Below are 21,815 nucleotides of genomic sequence, written 5' to 3' on the forward strand. Positions count from 1 at the left end.
CCCCCAGCACCCTCCGCCCCCGCAGGGCGCTCCCGCTGCCCTCAGCCCCGGCACCAGCAGCAGCAGCGGCGGGGCTGCGCCGGCCGGAGCCCGCAGCGCGGAGCGGCACGGCTCGCTCGCTCTCCCGGCGCGGCGCAGGCTCCTCCCTTCGCCCCGCACGGTGACGGGCCCGGCTGCGGCGGCGCAGGGCGCTCGGTGCCCGCCGCCACCTGCCCGCCCGCCCGGGGCCGCTCCCGCGCAGGGCGCCCGCGGAGCCGCGGCCCGGCCGGGCGAGGCGAGGCGAGGCGGGAGGAGGAAGAAGAAGAGAGAGAGAAGCAGGACGAGGCCCAGGCCGCCCGGCGCTCCTGCCTCCCCCCGGCCCGCGCTTTGTCCGCGGCAGCCGCCGCCAGCGCGGATGCGAGAGCCGGTAAGCAGCACCGCCCTGCCCCTGCGGGAGCGGAGCGGCCAGGCGAGGCGCTGCCTCCGCCTCCATCCATCCATCTCGCCGCCTGCGCCGGCGGCCCCTGCGGGCACAGCCACAAGGGCCGGGACCCCTTCCGGGGCCGCGGCAGCGGCAAGGGCCGGTACCCGCTCCATCCGCTCCTCGGCCCGGGCAGCGCCCGTCCCCGCCCCGGTGTCAGGTGCGGAGCCGCGGAGGCCTCTCGGGACAGCCCTCCTCCCTCCGGGCAGGGCGGGACCCGGCGGGAGCGGGGAGCGGGAGCGGCGGGGGCAGCGTGGGGCTGTGAGGGGCTGTGCCTTGCGGGGGGCGGCGGGCAGCGCGCCCGGCCGGCCGGACCTGCTGACTCCGCTGCGGCTCGCAAAGGGCTGGGGCGGTGTGGTGGGAGTCCGGAATGGTGCCGTGTGCCAGGGGCACATCAAACCGATAATAGTGTTTTGGCTTTAAATTATTTCCGTATATATGTGAAAGGTTGTCATCGGAATAGAAAGTGAAAGAATCTAAACCAGTAGAAATTGTGGTTGCTGAGCATCTGTAACTCTGTGATGAGCTTTTTCTGTTCATGTACTTGGTTTTGTACCTGCCTCCTTTTGACCTCTCTAGGATCTCAGGTGTCCTTCTGAAGTGCCCTGAGGAATGTGTCTCACTCTTGCACATGCTGCCCGGTTTCAGGAAGGTGCCAGAAAGTCTCTTCTGGGGGAATTCCTCTTGATCTGGAATGATTTGTGTTTAATATGCACGTGGTTCTGAATGCTCTGAGAAGTCATGGGCAGGAAACCCTCCACCTTCTACTGACAATGGGAAGCAGTGAGATTATGAGATCTTGGAGACACTGTAATTCTCAGGACATTCATTCCCCAGGTTGAAGACCAGCTTTGAGAAAGTTCTGTCTGCACAGAAGTGAGGTTTCTCCTCATTCCAGGCTTAAATGGATTACTATCCAAAACTGTAGGTAGCATATATTGATGACTTGCCTTAGACAACCAAGTTGTAGAAAATAGGATATAGACCTAGAACTTCATTGAATGTTCCCAGGAGAATGGAGCCCGGGTTTGTTGTTGTGGGTGCTGGTCGGGCAATTTACTCTGAAACAGATGAGTTTTCTCATGTACTAAATGCATTGCAGCTGGTATATTGCATGTCAAAGTGCTAAATGTTTGGATAACTAAAGGCCAGTGTTTACAAGTCTGGAGTTTCATAGATCACAGGATAGGGTAGGAATGCAGGAAGCATTCATCCCAAATTCTGTATAATTCTGTAGGTACCAGTTTCATAGTTGGGGGTCCTTGTGTGGGTGTGTGTGTACAGTATTTTAAATGGCTGTAAGTACAAGGAGGTATTTTGTAGCATTATGTTTAAAAATTATTTTGATCAATCCTGCAGTCATTTGTATTACTTGATATTGCTCTGCAGACGCTGTGAAGGCATTTATTGTGTGGTTTTCTTTATGTGCATTAAGCCTCCTGAAGGTTAGGCCTTAAGGCTTTTCCTGGAAGTTAATCACCAGGATCAGGAACAGTACAGCTCAAGGTGAGGGATGTTGTAAAATCCTTCAGCTGCTGAGGGAATGGCAAGGTGACTTGTGCATTGAAGGCACTGAACAAATACCGTATAAAACTAAGTTTTTGGTCTCTGTTTGCTGGACATGTATGAATAATGCTTTTTTCTGGTTTTATGAGACTCCTGAAATTTTATTTCTTTACCAAATGTTACACTTCCAATTTTTGTTCTGAAAATTAGTCTGCTGCCATGTAAAGGAAGTCTTTGTCTATGCAATTTTGATAAAATTAGAACATTTAGGTTGTTATGCCAGGAAACACATTTTCTGGTCATGCTTTCCATTATAAATAGAAGTATCAATCCATGAAAGAAAATTATCTTGTTTGTGCAGTTCCTGAACAATCCTTGTGCAGTGGCTTAGTGCTGTTGTTGTAAAGAAATTCCTATGATAAAAACCCAGGCTTGTCAATCTTGCCCAGGTGCTGGTGCCTCTCAGAGGTGCTGTGAGTCAGGCAGCTCCTCAGACACAACCCTCTGCCTACCACTTCCTACTGGCAGCTCTGGATGAGTCACATTCAGCTCACAACACAGGGAATTGCGTTATGGAAGCTGTGGGCTCTGCACACAATCAGCATAGGAGCAGCTTTTAGCATCTCTGACCCATCAGCATCTCTGCACTGCTGTCAAAAAGCCTTCAGAGACATCTAATGCTCGATGTTGGTATAAAAAGGAGCTTGTGTATGCTGCAAAGATCAATGGGCTCGTCCTGAGGGGAAAAGCAGATAATTTGAAAGGCTCAAAGGTAGACTGTGGGTAGGTGCACTGGGATGAAGCTGTTGGCCTGCAGGGGTACAAAATGTCAACCAAAAGTCATCATGCTCAGCTTTGGTATTCTGGATCATTCAGCTGACTGTCAAGCAGCCCTGTGAGCTGTGTTACAGCCAGTGCTGCTATAAAACATGTGCTTAACACTGTCAATCTTAGAAACCTAAGTAAGAGAAATGAAATATTGTAACTATCCAAGTAGAACAAGCAGTCTAAAGCTCACAGAAATCTTTTCATAGAACCAGGCATTCCTCTTGTTTTTCCTGGGTTTTTTTTGGTCATAGCATGTTACATCCTGAATCATCTGGAATAGGGGAGAAGGTCAAAGATTCCCTTATGAAATCAACTAACTGTGTTATTTTAATATAAACATTGTACAGCAGAATCATGCTAGATAAAATGGTAGTTGTTCGTACTGATTGATCACACTTCATCCTGTAGGTAATCTCACTATCCATTTCTTACCTTTCCTTACTTAACCATTTTTGTACAAAACAGTCAGAATCCTTTGAACGAATGCCTCAAATTATTTTTTTCTAGATGTGAGGCCAAAAAAACAAGTTTCATTCTTTATAGGCACTTTAATAGGCTTCAAATAAAGTGTGAATTTATATGTCAGAAATGTCAAATAAATTTGGCTCGCTTTTATTTTGTCCCCTATATTTTGAACTATAGAAAGTAAGACAGCATAAAAATTTGTCATCTGATAGAAACAGAAATTGATTGCTGCAACCAGTTACTCAGTTAATCAACAAGTGTCCTTGTTAGATGCTATGGAGTCTCAAGTGTTCTAAATTTAGGTAGAATGTATTTTGCCAAAAAAAAAAATCATTGCATTTTATAGGAAGAACCAGAAGATTCTTAACCCCTCTAGCCTAGTGGGACCTTGTCCCTGAGAGAAATAGGGATACAGATAAAAATAAATCTGTGACACCTAAGGCTTTGCAAGGAATCCTGCTTTCTTTGGTTCTCAGAAGTGTATGGAGTTGCAGGCCTCTGTGCTGATTTTAACCTCTCATTTGTTTCCCTTAGCAACACAGCTTCTTGTCTTCATGGTGGAAGTTAGTTTTATTACTGATGTAATGGATTGCAAGTATCTCCTTTTTTCAGTATTTCAGTTGAATCATCAAAGAACAAATTGTATAAAAGCAGCTCTTTCTTGTACTTCTGTCCTCTTCTGGGTTACTGTGCCCTGGTGCAATTTTCTTGGGAGATTGTTGTGGATTTCCCAAAGGAAGGAAATGGCACTGTTTTTCTACATCATGTCTAGAACATCCTTTTAGTGGGTCACTGGAAAGATGCTGTTCTGTGTTGCATAAGTAATATTTCACTGACTGCCTAAGAAAGATTTTGCTTGTAATCCAAGACATTCTACCATGGTTGATATTTATCCATTAAGTTAAAAATGCTTTTTTGCTAAAACTGAATGGTGTCACTAAAGAAAGGAGGGGGGAGGAGGGATTGTGTTTTCTTTTAACACAAGAATCCACAAGAGCATGAACTGTCAGTTCACAAGTGCATGTTTGAATGTTTAATATTTCCAGTCCTTTTTTGAGGACATTCTGCTAAAAGTCACTAGTATTGTTATAGACAGAGCTTGTTAACAAATCTGGAAGAAAGATGCCATCTATCTGTACAGCTCAAATGCATTGGGTTATGTTGTAGTAGCACAACCATACTAGATGTTGATTTCAAAACAGCCTGAATAAAAATGAATGAGAAAATAGTTGCCAATCAGAGGTGTCCTCTGTGCTGTGAAGCAATAGGAGAGAGAAGCCTGTAGGCTCTGCATTCACATACTCTGTAGGGAGCACAAGTCAGGTTCTTGCACATGCCATGTTGGACATTATCTGCATATTGTAGTGGTTTATCAGAGTCTTAGAACCAGTAGCAATCTAATTTTATTAACACAGCTTCTTGATGCGGTGATGTTTGTATGTGTGCCAAGAGAAATGCTGTCCTTAGAAAACAGGTAGTCAATGATATTCAAGAAACTACGATGGCTAATTGCAGTAGTCCAAATATTTGCAGAACTATAACAGTCTTCAGACAATTAATTCAAACTTCGTTTTGAAGTGGGAAAACAGACCCTTGTGTCGCCCATTCTTTTTTTAGATGAAAATAAAGCTCAGTTTTGTGATCCAAGATACAGCACAGTGGTCTAAGCATATAAGCAAGACTTGGGTTTGGCAGACCTGTGCATGGAGGATCTCCCCTGCCTGTGATTTCTCCCTCTCAGTGCCCAGGCAGGTGAAAGTGCTGCTGTCAATCCTCCAGTGACACAGAGGGGCTCTGGGCAGTGTGCTGGGACATGGGAGGCACTGCTCCTTCACCGGTGAGAAAGACAAAATGTTCTTGACCCACTTCTAGGAGAGATGGTTGTATAGCTCAGCAGCTGCTCCTGGCAGTTAGTGGAGCTTGGGAGGTGGTCTTAGAGCTGCTGTTTAAATAGAGCACTGTCAGACTAAGAGCTGTTACTGAGATGGGCTTTTCTAGAGCTGAGCTCAGTAGTAGCTGTAAAGAGCAACTTTTCCATTGAAAGGCACAGGGCTTTCAGGAACTGGCTCCTCGCAGTGATTCCTTTCTTTGAAAGGCCATTCTGTTGAGTTTTGTGGATTGGGTATTTCCTCTGCACAAGAAAATCTTCTTGCCATGACATTCAGTGCTTTGTTGGGTTTTTTCCCCAGAAGAGACTGCTTACTATATCAGCTGAATCACTTGCTGTGATGATGAATGCTTGTTACAAAAAGCATGTTGACAGATGAATATGCTGTTTCTTTTTGGAGAGAACCAACAGAAGGCAGTTTGCTATTTAGGCTGGTATTTAGCATCTTTATATATCAAACCTAAGTGTGTGTGTATATAAATAATCATGTGCTGTGCCAATACACGGCCTGGAAAAATGAGCTGAATGAGATAGGTGCCTGTATTTCTAACCTGTTTTTCACCAAATCCACTTGAGTATCCACTTCCAAGTACAGAATTTTAAGTATATGCTTCATGGGTGACTTACTGGCATGAAATGGTCCTTTACCTTCATCTGGCAATCACTGGTGTGACCTATTTAAAGTTTGCTGAGACAACTTTGTTCCATTATGGGTAATTGAAAGGTGTTATTTGCACTTGCTAATTTGGCTATTTTAATGAGGACTGACCTCCTTATGGTTTGACATGCATCTTTATTCTAGGATTCTGTAATCATCACACTTCCTAGTATAGTAACATGAAGTATGATTGTGCTAACTTCTCATGGCAATATTAAAGTAAGCTTTTTCTTGCATGGGATGGCTGCAGAACAGTTCTCTCAAGAGTAGCTTCAAAAAGAACTATACTACATTTCAGCTGCTATATTAGCAAATATTTCCAGATATACTTTAAGAATCCTGATCCCAATGGAGTGAAGTGAATGATTTTGGTGGGAACCTCATCTAGGCTTTACATTCCACAAAAATATGAAAAAAAAGGATGAGTATTTCTGGAATAATCAACCATTAAAAATATTCAGAGAATAAATCATTGCATGGATTATTTTTAACATAATCTTTGAATGAAGAAAGTGCTTTGGAAAACTTTGCCAGTGATCTCTTTAACAAAGATTTTTCTGGAAGATAAATAATCAAAATATTGATAAATGTTGCTGGCAGCAGTGCAGTCCTTGTTATGATTAATTCCCTTGAAATTTAAAAATGTGTTACAAGAGGAAACTCTTTCAAAGTTTCAAGTTTCAAATGTTTCAAAGTAACTAATGTTACAAAGAGAAAATGATATATATTTTAATAATATTTATGGAAGTTACTCAGTTACTTGTTTAAGAATCCAAAAGCTCATTCAACATTTCTCAGAACGTCTCAAGAACGAGCGACATTGCTCGTTCAGCCTCTTCTGGAGAACTGAAGAAGGGAAAGCAGCCTCCAGGTGACAACAAGGGGCTGAAATTCAGTGCTAGCACTCTGCAGTCAGTTTCTGGAAGGTCCTGACGCCCTAAGCTTGTCTTTGTGTCCAGTGTGCAGAGCTGGAGCAGCACAGCTCCCGCTGGGGTGCCACAGTCCCTGTGGGCGTCCTTGGGCAGAGCATGGTCCTGCTTGGTGTCCCTGCCTTGGCCGGGACAGTCACCTCCCAGAGCCAGGCTCCATCAGGGAAGGACATTCGGGGTCTGTCCCAGCAAGGCACAGAGACCTGCTCCTTGTGCCAGGCTGTGCCCTGGCTGCAGTGCTGTGCTGCAGGCATTGCAAACACCACCCGTGCAGCTCCTGCAGCACCGCAGCCGTGCAGCCGTGTGTGTCACCTCTCAGTGCCACCCCACACGTGTGTCACGGGGAGAGCCAGCAGGGCATGGGCCCTGAGCGCAGCCAGGGTGCCTCTCTTGGCCACCTCCAGCCAGCCTGGCAATGCCTGATGTGCCAGCGTGCAGCAAACCATGAGAGCGTTGGGGAATTTTTGGTGAATTGGGATATTGCAGCTCTCAGAAGGGTTGGTTTGTGCATGCATTCCCCAGGTCTTCTCACACCACCTCTGTCTCATGAGTCTGCTCCTGAGGTACTGGATATGCTTATTCTGTCTTCATGTCCTACTCTTGGCATGTACTTTCATTTAAAATTGTTCTCTCTGCTTTTCATTTCCCTGCTACTTGGTACCATGCTTGTTAGCCTGAACAGAAGGACTTTCAATGCCATTTAAATTGCTGTTTTTTTCAGTTTGCTCTATTTTCTTGTGGCTGAATGGCTTTGATTTAATAAACCTGGATTTGTCAAGGAATAATACATACAATAATAAGATGGGACATATGGGAAAACAAATGCTTTTTGAGGAGGATATGGGATTTGATGAGAAGTGCTATTCCCAATGAAATCAAGAAAAATTTCTTAACCATTGAATAGATATTAGATTATTCTTATTATTTGGTAATAACTATCAGAAAACTCATAATTAGAAAAAACTTAATTTGAATGCTAAATGTCCTGGCATTTCTCCTCAAACAAACATTACCTAAGTCCATCTAAGTTAACTGGAATGCCTGAAATAGTGAAGTAGAAAAATGCATCTTCACTCTTGGAGTTTTGAGCACTTTAGAGTATAATAGACAGCTCCAAGCTAGCATTGGTATTTATCCCCTGTGGTTGAGGTTGGAGTGTAGTTCATTGTATTAGCATAAGTATTTTGTATGTTTGAGTATAATTAGTTTCAGCTATACAGAGAGATTTGGTATTTGAATTTATCTTTACTCTTGTAAAGTGAAATATATTTCTGGAAAACAGAATCACTTGCTAGACCTGGACAATTTTTGTAGGAACTATACAAACTCTTAGGGTGCCCTTTCAAAGCCAGCTCATATCAATCTAGGACAGCAGTGCCTCAGAAAGTGACAAACCTCTCTGCTTTGCTGGCTTCATGGTTCTGCCTGCTCCTTTGCATTTCGATTTGGAGAATGAAGTAAAAGTCCATTTAATTCTAATTTGGATCAGGTACAATGTGCCTTGAAGTCGGTGGAGGCAGCAAAGTGAGAGCACAGAGAAGGATGGTGAGGGTGCGGGGAGCCCCTGGCAGTGCCGTGCCCTTGGAGCAGCTGAAGGTGACTGTGGAGCTGAGCATGGGGAGCGTTATGCACACAGGCATTCCAGGCCCCTGGCACACATGCCTCTGGTGCTGTTTGCAGTAAATCTTAACTCTCTGCATTTTAATCATTCAGAATTCTGCCCGTGCGTCCACATGTTAAGGATAATTTATTGGAGTGCAGTCAAAAGTCAGCCCACAATCTTTATAGGATTTTTTTTCTGAAGTTACACTGCCACCTCTAATAGTGAATGTATTTGAATCTTATATAACATTTTTGTAAAAGGGATACAAATTCATCTTAGTATTTCTTCTTTATTTACAGTGTCTCATTTTTAGTGTGTTCCTGAAACTAAATTTACAAAGACAGTTTCTTCTTTTATTTGCAGACATTCTTCTGCTAAGCTCTTGCACTGTGGCATGTCTTATGTCTGTTGCAGAGCTTCTTCATCCTTTCCAGGCTGTGACACAATTTTGAGGAAGTGTGAGTTTCTGCTATTACCAGATGTCTCCTGTTTAAAATACCTGGTATTACACTTTAAAAAATAATTATAACAAATGCTTCTTTAGGTTTAAAGAAGACTGAATTGTGTTTATAATTTTAATACTCTTAGAGCCAGTCAAGTTGAGAAATATTTGCAAGTAAAGGGTTCCATGATGTCTTCCTGTGGCATTTCCAAAGAGATTTTGGTGGGGGAATACCACAGGGTTCTTTATTAAAGACCTCTTTGGGAGTGCTGGCCCCAAGAAAACACCCAGACCCCTAATTAGTGACTCCTGTATTTGCCACTTGCAGTAACTTCTTTGCAATTGCCTACCAGCTGGACTGAAAGGTCTCCAAGGAATGGTAACAGCTGAAAGAAGCATTTGGTCCATATTCCATGTCTTCAGTGGGAACCATCTCATAAGCATTGTCCTTAATGTCCATTTCCTTTCCAGGCTTTGCAGAAGGCCTCCTAAGGGAGAAAGCCTTGAAAGCAGAATGAAAAACTGCTACAGAAAAGCTTTCTTGCCAGAAGCTGCAAAATGAAATAAGAAATTGGAAAGAAATACATTTCTGCACCTTTACTTTTGAATGATTTTTATATACATGAGTGACTAGAACATTTTGCAGTTTGTTACGCTTGGATGCATATTTTAGACCAAATCCATTCTTCCATTCAAGTATTTTAGCTGTCCCAGATGCTTCTAGGGGAAATAAAATTTAAAATTCACAAGTGATGGATAAGTGAATGGATAAGTATTTGTAAAATATGTTTTTTAAGTCCTTTCTTGTTTGGTTGGTTGGGTTGGTTTTTCGTTTTTGTTCCTGAGTTCCACAAAGTGTATGCATGCAGTGTCTCTGATTAAAGGTTTTATTTCCGCATAGAATCTGGGCTGCAGGGCCAGAAGTCTGACACAAACTGTGCACTGGCCAAGCTTTTAGCTCTGTTCTTCCAGAGCCTTCCACATCCACAGTCCTTCAGCGAAGAAGGGTTTCAGGTGGAGCAAGCCCTAAAGCAGAAAGTTTCTTGGAATAGGCTAAAGCAAAAATATTTCCTTATCATTGTCCCATGGGGCCTTTCTGCAGTTTGTGAGCAGGCAATGAATAGGCTCTCCTGCCAAGGTGATCATTTACACCAGAGCTCCATGTATGTAAAATTAAATGGCTTAGAGAACTATTTTAATTAGCACCGCAACCACAACTAAGATTGTTTTCTCGAATGTATAAGCCTTGCTTATTTTTTTGGTTACAAATTATGCAAGCAGTTTGAATACCTTAATTAGCAAAACTTCTTTAAAATGAATTGCACTAAAAGTTAAAATTAAGGACTGATCTAATAGATAGTATTGCTTTTTGGAAGAAAAATTAGAAAGAGACGAACACAAAAATCGATACTTGAGAAATACAGCATCTAAAAACACATTAGGGCTGTTTTTTTCAACCCAGAGTCCTCTGGCATCTCTCTAGAGAGGTGTGCTGAAAAAATGTCTTTGCTGAACCCACTCTATGCTTTTACAAAGCATAAGTAAGTTTATTGCAACCTATGAAGAGCCCATGACATGCAAGATCAAATCTGTTTAGACTGAGCACATAAGTGAAAAAACACATTAGAAACTTAATTTTCACATTTCCTGTGTAATTTGAGTATTTCATTCCTCTCTCAGAGTTGCGTTTCCTTGTTTTGGTTTAGTTTCCTTTTGGGTTGTTTTTTTGATGACCACAACATCTACATTTTTTTCTTTACTTGTTCAAAGCTGTGCAAGGAGGAATTTTTATTCGTTGGCTTGTGAGAGTTGATTGTATTTTGAATGTTGAAACCAGCAAGCTGTGCAGGTGGAACACATGGTGTTTGAGGTATTTTTTGTGCTTTATATTACTGATACAAATTTGTGTATAAAGTTTTATTTCTCATAGTCTTAGCAGAAAATTAAGATACCAGATTCATACTTTTTATAAATATGTTTGTAAACATATGCTCAAGGAAGCACAGATTCTAAATCCTCAAACTTCTGTGTTTTTCACTTAATACTTGAAAGTTAGTGGGTTTTTAAGTTGCTATAAAAATTGTAAAAATAATTTATTGTGTTGAAATCTGCTGAAATAATCTTAGTACAGGTCAACTAGTTCACAACTGCACTATAAGCCCTTATGCATTCCCTATTTAAATTCTAGACACCTGGTAAGTTTTAAATTATTATTAAATGTATAAGTACTGTGCCACCAAAGTAATGAGTGGCTGCTGGCATGCAAAGTTATGTGACATTTGGATATATTTCTCATCTGAATGACTTATTTTTTCCAGCACACAACCACAATCAGCATATCTATATTCCAGTTTCCCTTGGGCTATTAAACCCTGAGACATCTGGTGGCAAATACTGAGCTCAGGATTGGTACTGGCCTTTCAGTCAGATGGAGACTTTGGAGGAAAACAGCAATCTCCTTGGTTTGCAGGCAGACAACAACATGGAGCAGCCATTCACTGTCAGCTCATTGGTATGTATCACAGAAAAGTGTTTCAGTGGCTGAGCAACTTCTCTTTCTATTAGGAAAACTTTCAAGAGAGCAATTTAGCAGTGGTGGCTCTCAGCTCCATGGGTCTTTTCCTGCATGCTGCCTGAAAGTTTTGTTGGAATTTATTATATTTATGTATGGGTGATTTATGGAGTGTCAGCAACCAGAGTTTTAAGAAGTTGAAATGAGCATTTTGAATAGAAAGAGTAAAAAATTTCACCAAAGTAAGAGGGAAACAACTTACAGTAGCCATTTATTTATTTATTAATTACCAGGAAGGTAATGACCATAATAAGCAGCTATGGTTCTTCTTCAGTAATTAGTTTGAACTTCTTAGTCTTTAACTGCCTCATTTAAAACTGGAAATGAATCTTTGAAGTGAACTGTTGACTCACCAGAGGAACTTATTGCTCTTTGTTTCCTGAACTATTTCTAGCAGTCAAATGCTATACATCATGTAATAGGAGTCTGAGTGTTCAGGACATCCATCAAATTATTTCAGTAACTTAAGACAGAACCTTGTAGAATCCATGTGTGGGGGCTTTTAAAGAGAACACACTTTATACTGCCTTTGGTGATTTCTACAGTAATTTACTTAATTTTTTTCCCACAAGTATTTTCCTAATTTTATCCTTTTTGCTGCTGTTTTTGGAGGGAATAAAATAACTTTTCTTTTTGATCACAATTTACTTGCAATTAAGAAAAATGTTGTAATGTTTCAGCTGTGGCTAGAGGTGGAGAAACCAATGCCTATTTTCAGAAAAAAACCAGCTGAATATTTCCCTTGAGCTTCTTGACTGAGACCACTTACTGAAAGCGAAACAGAATGTTTTCTTAGCTAACGAGACCGTTCATTTTCAGAGAAAGCTGGTGGCTATTCCTGACCACACAGACATCTCAGTGAGCCCGGAGGAGCGGGTGCGTGCCCTGAGCAAGCTGGGCAGCAACATCAGCATCAACGAGGACATCACCCCGCGGCGGTACTTCCGCTCGGGCGTGGAGATGGAGCGCATGGCCGCCGTCTACATGGAGGAGGGCAACCTGGAGAACGCCTTCGTCTTCTACAACAAGTTCATCACGTAAGGGAGCAGATCATCAGCCTTTACAGCTTGTAATTCTGAGTGAATGAAATGGAGAGCTGCCCTGAGAAACCCTTTACACAAGGAGAAATTTGTTTAGTGTGTTCTTGCAGAACAGCTCTGTTCTCTGGAAATATTTTGCACTGAGCGTGAGATTTGTAAAAAACTTCCTGCCACCTTTTCATGGGTTGTCCTATCCACGTGTGAACTGCCAGGCGTGAATTAACCTAACAGAGGTTTGAGTTTACTCTGCCAGGCCATACCATGACACTGTTGCCCCCCATATTCTTTATATGTCAGCATGTTGGTTAAATAAAATTTCTGACTTTAATAGCAATGTTTAAATAAGATTTCTAAGCCTTTAGTAGTTATGTCCTATGAGCATCTGCCAATCTTAAGAATGGTAGTATTGCACCATAATTAAAAAAGCATGAGAAAAGTGTTTTCTTGCTTTCATTTTACTTTTTTTCCCCCCAAAAGGATTAACTATAATTTAATGTTTCTTACAGGAATAAATGCAAAATCTACAATGTATGTTCATGATTATTCTCCTTACCACAAAAGAACAAATCTGGCCAGCTTTCATTACAATTCTCAAAATAGACAGCTGAAAAATATATCACTGGCAGATTTAAACTTTTAACCTAGCTACTTTTGCTGTGGGATTGATTGGTTTGTTTTATTACTTCAGAAAGGTTTGGGGTTTTTTTTACAGTGCCTATTTTAAAATTTTTGCAAAGGAAACATCCTTCCTCCCTCCTTATTTTCTTCATACTCTGAAAAATAGACCAAGCCTTTCTTAGTCCACCTGTTTTCAAATGCATCTGTCTCTATAAAAAGAGGGTCTGGAGGTGAATATTGTGCAAATTGCTGAAAGAATGATAGCAGCTGTGCATTACAAACTCTTTGCAGCTGAGTGTTGCCATAATTTATCTGTGCAGCTTGGTCTGGTAAAAATACCTGCTTCAGTGACAGTCAGTGTTGCATTCTTGTCTTCCATTGGGGAGTCAGCATTTTGGCTAAGAACAGATGAAGAGAATAAAAATAGGATTTACTAGCACTGACTAGAGTGGAGGGTAGTTTTGCTTTTTTTTAACTTAACCCAGTACTAATGGCAACCAAAATATATCAGTCATAGAAAATAGTCTCCTGTCCTTCTTCTGTGTGTCCCATACAGGTCCATACCACAATGTGTTAATTTAAACATGTGTGTAGAACCCTGGTCCAAGTCATCTGGAATTCAGTGTTTAACAGTTATGTGAAACTGATTTTTCTGCCAACATGAGAGCTATCATGGATATTCTTCTGACTAAACACATGCATGTTTAATTTTCTAGGTTATTTGTAGAAAAGCTGCCCAGCCACCGAGACTATCACCAATGTGCAGTACCAGAAAAACAAGATATTATTAAGGTAGGGTTATGGTTTCCTGGTCTTTATGAAATGTTTTACTGAGAACCTCTTCATTTTTCCCAGCCCCTATAGGCCATAGCTTCTTTTTCCCCAGAGCACCCATAGCAGCCATCACAGCTTCAATTTCTGATACTTTTCTCCACTACTCATACATGTTTTATTTTGGAAATTAAATTATTGATCTAAAACATGAATGAGAATGGTCTGAATAAGTTGGTAGATTGTTGGGAGCCCAGGTACATATATTTCTGAATGTTTGCATATTAAAAATGCATATGTTGACAGTACTTAGCTTGATTCTGGTCCCAATTATGTGAATGGATAATGGTCCAAACTGACTATTGCAAACAGAAGGAGAAATGTGTGGCATTACTGGTGCCTGTGCAGTATTTGCTTACTCTGCTAAATAAGTAAAGTATATTTTTTTCTTTATTACCATATATGTATTTGCTTAGTTTTTAACAGATTTTTTTCCCCTCCATTTCCATACAAAATAGTTTTACTTTTGTTTTTTTCCCCTCTAGAAAATAAATCCTAAATAAATTATAAGTGTAGCCTTATACTGAACTTAAAACAGCTGGAACTGCCCAGTGAGAGTTGCTAGTAGGACCATGAGTGTCTCTTGCTCTGTGCCCCCATGTTTGCTTGCTTTCTCTACTGTTAAACTGAATGTTTTACTCAAAACCAAAATAATCCATGCCTAAGTTCCAACTGTGGTCCACTAGGAGAACATCCCTACTGAGAAAGGGCATCTAACATTGCTTTCTCCTGTGGCACTCAGCAGGATTTAAGCACATGGTTGCTTTCCCTCCCTTGCCTACAGCCTCTGAAATATTTTGTACTAGCCTTCACAAAATAATTGTGAAGCCTTGTACTAGCCTTGTACTAGCCCTGAGTAGAAAGCATTGGGTATTGGTTCTATTGGTATTGTAAGAACTGTTGTTTTGCTGGGTCTGTGACAGAAAGCTACAGGCATAACTATTTCTTAAAAAAACCCTTTTTTTACGTCTTGGAAATGGGCATATTCAGACATATTTCTGACTGGGAAGTTCCAGAGAAAAATGCAGTGATCCTACCTGAAACTCTCTAAGTTGGTCTTAGCATTTTTTTAAGAATTACGCCCACAACAAAAACATTAGTCATCACACTCCTATTAAACAAGACAGAGATAACACACTCCTACTAAAAGGACTAATCTTTTCCTTGAGATAAGAAGCAGCCATGTCTCATGTTTCACTAATGTAATCAATATTTTTATTGAAAGCAATGTACTATAGAAGTTTCATAAACTGATGATATAGTGTGTATTTTCTCTTTTGCTTTTTTTTTTCCTGTGAGAAGAGCAGGGGTTTTTTCTGTTTTGTATTTTAAAAAAATCTGTGTTACCGCTGAGTTTGTTTTTCAGGTGACTCTTTTAAAAAGTGAAAAGTAAATTTATTTATCTTTTTCCCCATCCCACCTCAAAGAAATTGAAGGAGGTTGCATTCCCACGGACAGACGAACTGAAAAGAGATCTTTTAAAAAAATATAACTTAGAATATCAAGAATACATGCAACACAAAGTAAGTTTTATATGAATATTAAATGTTGACATGAATATTTTCCTGTCATATAAAACTTGAAAATTAAGCAGTAAAATGCCAGTTTTACAAAAAGCTAATAATTTCCTGAGCTGCTTAGGAATGACTTTTCATTTCTTCTTGAGAATCAGCTGGTCATTTAAAAATAAGTAATACAAATGTGTGCTAGGAAATACATGTGCTGCTATATTTGCTTAATAAGTGTCTACAAAGATCCAAATACGTTTTTGGTATACTCTGATTCTGTCTTATAAAGAGAATGAAATTGAGTATGAGTATGTCAATAAGTGGAAAAGATTCCTTGGCTCCAAATGTGGTCTGCTTTGAATTGAGATTGAAGCCACTGAAAACAGAATCTATAGCTTAAAACCTTGTCTTGGAAAAAGCATCTGAGAAACATCTTTTTTGTTCCATCCATCAATGCTATGTTTTCCATCCCACGTTTGGGGATATAGTTGTATTTTCCAGGTCAGTAACCAGGTTCCAAAAGAGTTCCGTTTTAATGACAGGATTTTGTGGTTTTATTGAACTGTTAGATTGCTCCTTTCCTTCCATTTTTCCTAGCATTTTTGGTGTTCTGAGGATGTCACTATGTTGTGTATGTTTCAGAACAAATGTAAAACTGAATTCCTGAAGAAACTGGAGCACCAAAAGCTAATAGAGGCAGAGAAGAAACGAATCGCACACATGCGGCAGCAGCAGCTCGAATCAGAGCAGTTTCAGTTCTTTGAGGATCAACTTAAGAAGCAAGAGCTAGCTCGAGATCAGAAAATCAAAGAGAGTGTGGTTATGTCTGAACAGATAGATGGAAGTATGCTGTCTTGTGTTTCTGTACCAGAGAACAGCTCCTTATCTGCAGCACTGCTGGAGAAAAAGGAGAGGCGCGGCACCTCTGGCTGTGCTGGACATTCGCCGCCCATGGAACAGGTCTTAAAGCCGGCAGCTACTCTAAGTGCTGTTCAGAGTAAGTGCACACATTTCTTTTTTCCCTATTTTATTTTGTCTACCTGCATATGTCTTTATTCACTTTGAGGATGCCCATACTGAAATAACCATGGACAGGTTTGTGCAAACACAGCAGTTCCTTATTGTTTCTTCATTTTAAGAGGACAGTTACACAGTTTCACATTTTCCAGTTGAGTACCAATGGATGGATACAGAGATTGAGATTTAGTGTTCCTGTGAAATGAAGTCTGAATCTTGCCATAGGCTTCCAGGGACCAGAAACAGAACCTGCAGTGGTTCCCCCTGGAAAGCCTTGGCCTGGGAGATGGTCCCAGCTGTCACCTCAGGGGATGGGCTAGTGAGTGTATCTTGTGGGTTGGTGACTTCAATTTAGATGAAGTGTTTGTTCTGTAGATTTATTCTCATTAGAAGTCTATGATGTGGTAAGTATAATACTTCCACATGTGGTAATATAGTGTAATACACTGTGTATATTTCCTTATTTTAGGGATCTTCGTTGTTATAGCTGCTAGCTGTAAATGCCTTTTTATCTCTCTTTCTCTCTTTTTTTTCTTTTTTTTCTTTTTTTATTCTTGGTTAGCTCAATTGGCCGAAGCACTCAGAGGTGTCATTTTGCCCAGGGATCTCTGTCACAAATTTCTGCTGCTGGCAGAGACAAATACAGTAAGAGGAATAGAGACATGTGGAATTCTCTGTGGAAAACTGGTACAGTTTAAACCTCATATTTTTATGGGGAAGACATGCTTGATAGTGCTGTAATATCCTGTGATGTATTGATTTCAGAGCAAAAGCAGATATAAATGGTTAGCCTTCCATGTAATGAACTTCATATTATAACCTGAGTGGTTGTTTCAGCACTGTGGGCTTGCTTTACTGGGGAAACATCTGCTCAAAGTATGCTGCTATTGCTGTAAAGCCTAGCAAGTTTTTCAGCATGCTGTACAATGAAGGCTTTTTCGAGTACTTTCTCTGGCATTCATGTAAGGTAAGTGAGGTTTAGTTACAGGACAATGAAATATAAAGACTGCCAGAATCCACTGGAGTCATCAAATGAATAGTGGCACAACAAAACAGAAATCCCCCCATCAAGCTGTAGAACATTTGATTTTCAGGCTGTTTTTTTTCCTTTGACCTAGATTACACTTTATGTCCTTTGAGAGCTGGGAAAGATGGCATGGCTGATGCTGACATGAAGAATTTTAGATGATCCCAAGTGTATTTGAACTGCATGAAGGCAAAGAAAAGCAATATTAGTCTTGTTTCACAGAAAATCATGATAGTTTTCTCAAAGCTCTTTTATGTGTTTTTAATTATTTTAAAGGACAGTCTTTTAACACTGATCACTGAGAGCAGTTCAATACAACAGTCTTTTGTTGTGACCAATACTACCCTGTATGCTTTCGTGATAAAATGCTAAGGCATATTTTTAGGTACAGTGTGTTGGTAGAGCTGCACTGGAATCAGTGGAGCTGTACTGTTTTGTTAGCTGACATCTTTCAGATTTTGATTCAGCATTTCTTCCTTAGGCAATCTGTTCCACCCTAAGTCAATGTTTGTTTTGCAGACTCATAATGAATTTACTATTACACATGTAATAGTGCCAAAGCAAACTGCAGGACCAGACTACTGTGACATGGAGAACGTGGAAGAATTATTTGGTATTCAGGATCAGTATGATCTCCTCACTTTGGGTTGGATCCATGTACGTATGATTCATAGATTCTGGTTTTCTTAGAGTGGCTCTAGATACTATGTAAAAAAAAAAAAAAAAAAAACAACTGGAGTAATACAAATTTGCTTACTGAATTCAAATTGCAGTGCTGTAAATAAGCACTCGTGTTCTCCACAGAGAACTCCTTAATGCAACTGAGGCATCCTGTTGACACAATGGGCCTACTTTTGCTGGTGCAACTTTTTTTTATGTTGATTTAGGGGTATTTTATTACTTTCTAATGCCATATTCAAAAGTCAGGGAGGGGAGTACTGTGTTGTTTAAATTTAATATTATTTTTTCTCTTAGAGATTTTACACAATTAAGTCATTTCCATTTGTCTTGTGCTTCTTCATTCCACCTTTTTCTCCCCATGATTAGAAAATTGCTTGTATATCTGATTGTGAACATGCCTCCATGAAACTCATCCTAAAAGCCTTCTTTTCTCCACATTGAACAATGTAGAACAATATAGACCCTGGGCTAAGAAGAACTTTAGAAATCAGCCTGGGGAATTACTGATGCTTTCACTTGTAACAAATTATTTTTCCTTCTTAAATGTATGTTGACCTTGACCTGTGAGAAATATTTCATGATGTTGAGTTTTCCCTTTCTTTTTTGTAGACACATCCAACACAAACTGCATTCTTATCCAGTGTTGATCTCCATACTCATTGTTCTTATCAGCTAATGTTGCCAGAGGCCATTGCAATTGTTTGTTCACCAAAGCATAATGAGTAAGTTCAGATTTTAAAGTAATATTTTGGTATTTTTCCATGCTCCTTGTCATAAAATCTGATCAATTGCAAAGGGTACATGTCAACTCAGAGGAAGGGCACAAACAATGTGTTGTGACTTTGTTTTCTATAAGTAGCCTAGACTTGCATTTCAGTCAGTCTCTATGTACAGCATTGTTTCTCTCTTCTTTCCTCCACAGACACAGGTTTTTTTGTTGGTTTTTTTTTTACATATTCTGCTCAACAAAGTAATCATTACAGGAGCTATCCTGGAGTACTCATTGCCAATGCCCTACCGCAGATCTGTCTTCATTCTGTCTGCTTAAGAGTGTGGAGGGAAGTTAGGCTTATTTCTCTAGAATGATGTGCAAATTGCAGTTTGCAAAGCAGAAGGGTAAAATTCCCTTTTTTTGATAATAAGGATCTATTTTTGAATTTAATTAATTACAAACTATGTATCTGGAAAAAAAACTAGAATAGTGTGAATTTTAATGTGAAGATTTGTAATGGAACAGGTTTCCCAGAGATGTCATGAAGTCTGCATCCTTGGAGATAAGCAAAACGTGACTGGACATGGTCCTGGCAGCCTGCTCAAGGTGATTCTGCCAGAGCAGGGGGACTGGACCAGACAGTCTTCAGAAGTTCCTTCCAACCTCAACAAATTTGTGATTCTCCTTTGATGTGCCTGGCATTTCAGGTTGCCAGGGCTAACTCCATTCTTTAGAGTGTGCATTTCTTCAGCCTTTCCTGCTGGCCTTCTGCCTCAGTAGATGTGAATCCTGTCCTGGTTGCCTGACTTCCTAAATGGGCCCTTCAGGTAGCAGAGCTGTGAACACAGACTGAGAGGCAAGGGCACAAGCACCAGCATTTCTAACCCTGAGCATGCCTGCATGCCTTTCCAAATCTCTGCTCTCACAAGCCTCTCTCACAGTTGATGCTGACACCCTGTAACCAGCTGTAACCTGTAACATTTATATGGTCAGGTGCTGTCCTGTAGGTAATAGGTTCTCTTTGCAGAGGGATGGGATTGTAACATTTTATTCAATACCCAAGGAGTTGTAGCAGTGCATTTTCTAGTGCTTTGTGTGATTACCTAAAAGAGTGGGGAGGATGTGCTCCTACTAGTCATTTACACAGCTGGTTTGAAGGCTGGCATTTTTTTAAGTTGCCCTGGGTGAAATGCAATCCAGAACATGCAAGTTTCTGGTTTGCATATGTTCCTGTGTGAACCAGCCTTATCCCTCAGTGGCCTAACCTGCCTAACAGGAACAGTACTGGGATCCTTTTTGTCCCCTTCCCCTCATCATCTCTTCCTTTACAGGACACAACTCCCCTTGATTTAAAATAGCTTTAAAAACCCAGCTCAGCCGGGGCTCCTGTGTGTTGAAGGTCACCAAGCACCTTCCTGTTGTCCTTCTTTTAAGCAAAGCAATTTGTGTGTGAAACCTTGGATGTGTACAATGGGAGCAGAGTGTAACAGGAGTTTCATGTTCTGCTTTTCAGCACTGGCATCTTCAGACTGACTAATGCTGGCATGCTAGAAGTTTCTGCTTGTAAAAAGAAGGGATTCCATCCACATACAAAGGACCCTAGGTTATTTAATGTAAGTATATGATTCAACACTGTTTTTGCTATTCAAACTCTTGACCATGGTTCTGCTGAAAACAGAAACTTGAGATTATATTTCTTAATACTTTTCCCCCTGTTTTACTAATTCATTACTCTTGGTTCACTGACCAAGGTAGACATCAGGAGACTACTTAAGTAGCCATGAGGTGAGTGTTACAAGCTGCCATTCAGATGGTGGTTAGCCAGAGGTTGTTACTATCAGTCACCCCTTTTACCTGCTTTCAGAAGGAGCAAAACTCACATTTTCAAATTGGATTTACTCTTATACTCTTCCGTTTTTAAGCAATGAATCAGTTCATCTCTCCAATTTTGGTGTCCCAACAAAACATCCCAGCTGCTTTAAAGTACAGCTGGAAGTAGATTAAGCCCCATTTCCTTCATTGCTAAGTTTGCCCTGGCTTCTCTGAGCATTTCTCTGTAACTGGTGTATCTTTTGATGTTTCAACAGCATAATGGTGTGTGTGTGGCTGAGCAGTACAGTCAGCCAGAACTATCCCCCAGCTAACACTGGCATTTCTGATAAGAGCCTTTACCTTTGAATAATTAAGGGTTTGGTTTTTTCAATGAGGTTCACTTCAAATACAGAAGCATCTCCTATTGATTAATATAAAATGATCCAATACAGAGAAGTCATGCTGAGAGACATTGGAAATTATGTGGTGTCAGGCTCCCTGAATGTCAGCATTAGGCCTCAAAAGGAGAGATCAGAGTTTTTTGTTTTGTTCTGTTCTTTCATCACTGAGTGTAGGAATAATGAGAAGGTAGTCCAACTCTGGAAAAAGTTAAGATTTTGTGTTCCATGTAGGTACTTTTCACTGGTCTTTTACACATGTAATGAAGTTACTGGCTATTTTACTGAGATTTCTGAGAGTAATGCGTTGACTTCTTCTGCAGCCATGTACCCATGTGGTTGGAAAAGACATAAAGATAATCGTGCTGGACCTGAGGTGATACGGATGGACCACAACAATGTACTCTACAAAAGGCCAAAATAGAAAAATGGATTCCTGTTTTTTCCTACATTTTCAGAAATTACTTTTATATTTATACATTTTAGATTGAATGGTTTGATATTTATTGCTCTAGCCTGTTTTGGAGTTATTTTGTTGCTCTGTTAAGATGGAGTTCAGTGGCATTAACCCTGAATCTGTAAACAAATCTCACCCATAAAACACAACAATAAAATGAACTTCAAACTACAGTAACTGTGTTGAAATAAGTAATGTTTCTTTTGTCACTTTTTTGCATTAATTTCCTTCTGAGAATTAGGTGTTTTTAACAGTGGTTGGCTTTGTATATGTAGTAAAGGCAAATCAATCAGTTTAGGTGATTTTTTTTTTCATCTTTTTTTCCTGTCCAACTTCTATAGCTCAGTTTCAGCTATTAAACAG

At 40.5% G+C, this 21,815-nt stretch overlaps 1 protein-coding gene across 2 annotated transcripts; it reads left to right on the forward strand.

Annotated features, from left to right (window-relative positions):
• The first annotated feature begins 209 nt into the window (after positions 1-209).
• On the forward strand, positions 210-21,615 carry STAMBPL1 (STAM binding protein like 1). 2 transcript variants are annotated; one of them, XM_058810548.1, is made up of 11 exons: positions 210-406; positions 11,131-11,291; positions 12,171-12,388; positions 13,726-13,801; positions 15,268-15,363; positions 15,991-16,345; positions 16,928-17,052; positions 17,912-18,049; positions 18,683-18,795; positions 20,299-20,398; positions 21,319-21,615. In XM_058810548.1, exons 2-11 carry the CDS (start codon positions 11,208-11,210, stop codon positions 21,373-21,375), a joined length of 1,362 nt encoding a protein of 453 aa, XP_058666531.1. In that variant the 5' UTR covers positions 210-406; positions 11,131-11,207; the 3' UTR covers positions 21,376-21,615. The 2 variants fall into 2 exon arrangements, with proteins under 2 accessions (XP_058666531.1, XP_058666532.1); XM_058810549.1 differs by having other exon boundaries at positions 214-406; positions 11,098-11,291.
• The last annotated feature ends 200 nt before the right edge of the window (positions 21,616-21,815 follow it).

The sequence above is a fragment of the Ammospiza caudacuta genome, chromosome 9 (assembly GCF_027887145.1).
Source record: "Ammospiza caudacuta isolate bAmmCau1 chromosome 9, bAmmCau1.pri, whole genome shotgun sequence".
Taxonomy (NCBI): domain Eukaryota; kingdom Metazoa; phylum Chordata; class Aves; order Passeriformes; family Passerellidae; genus Ammospiza; species Ammospiza caudacuta.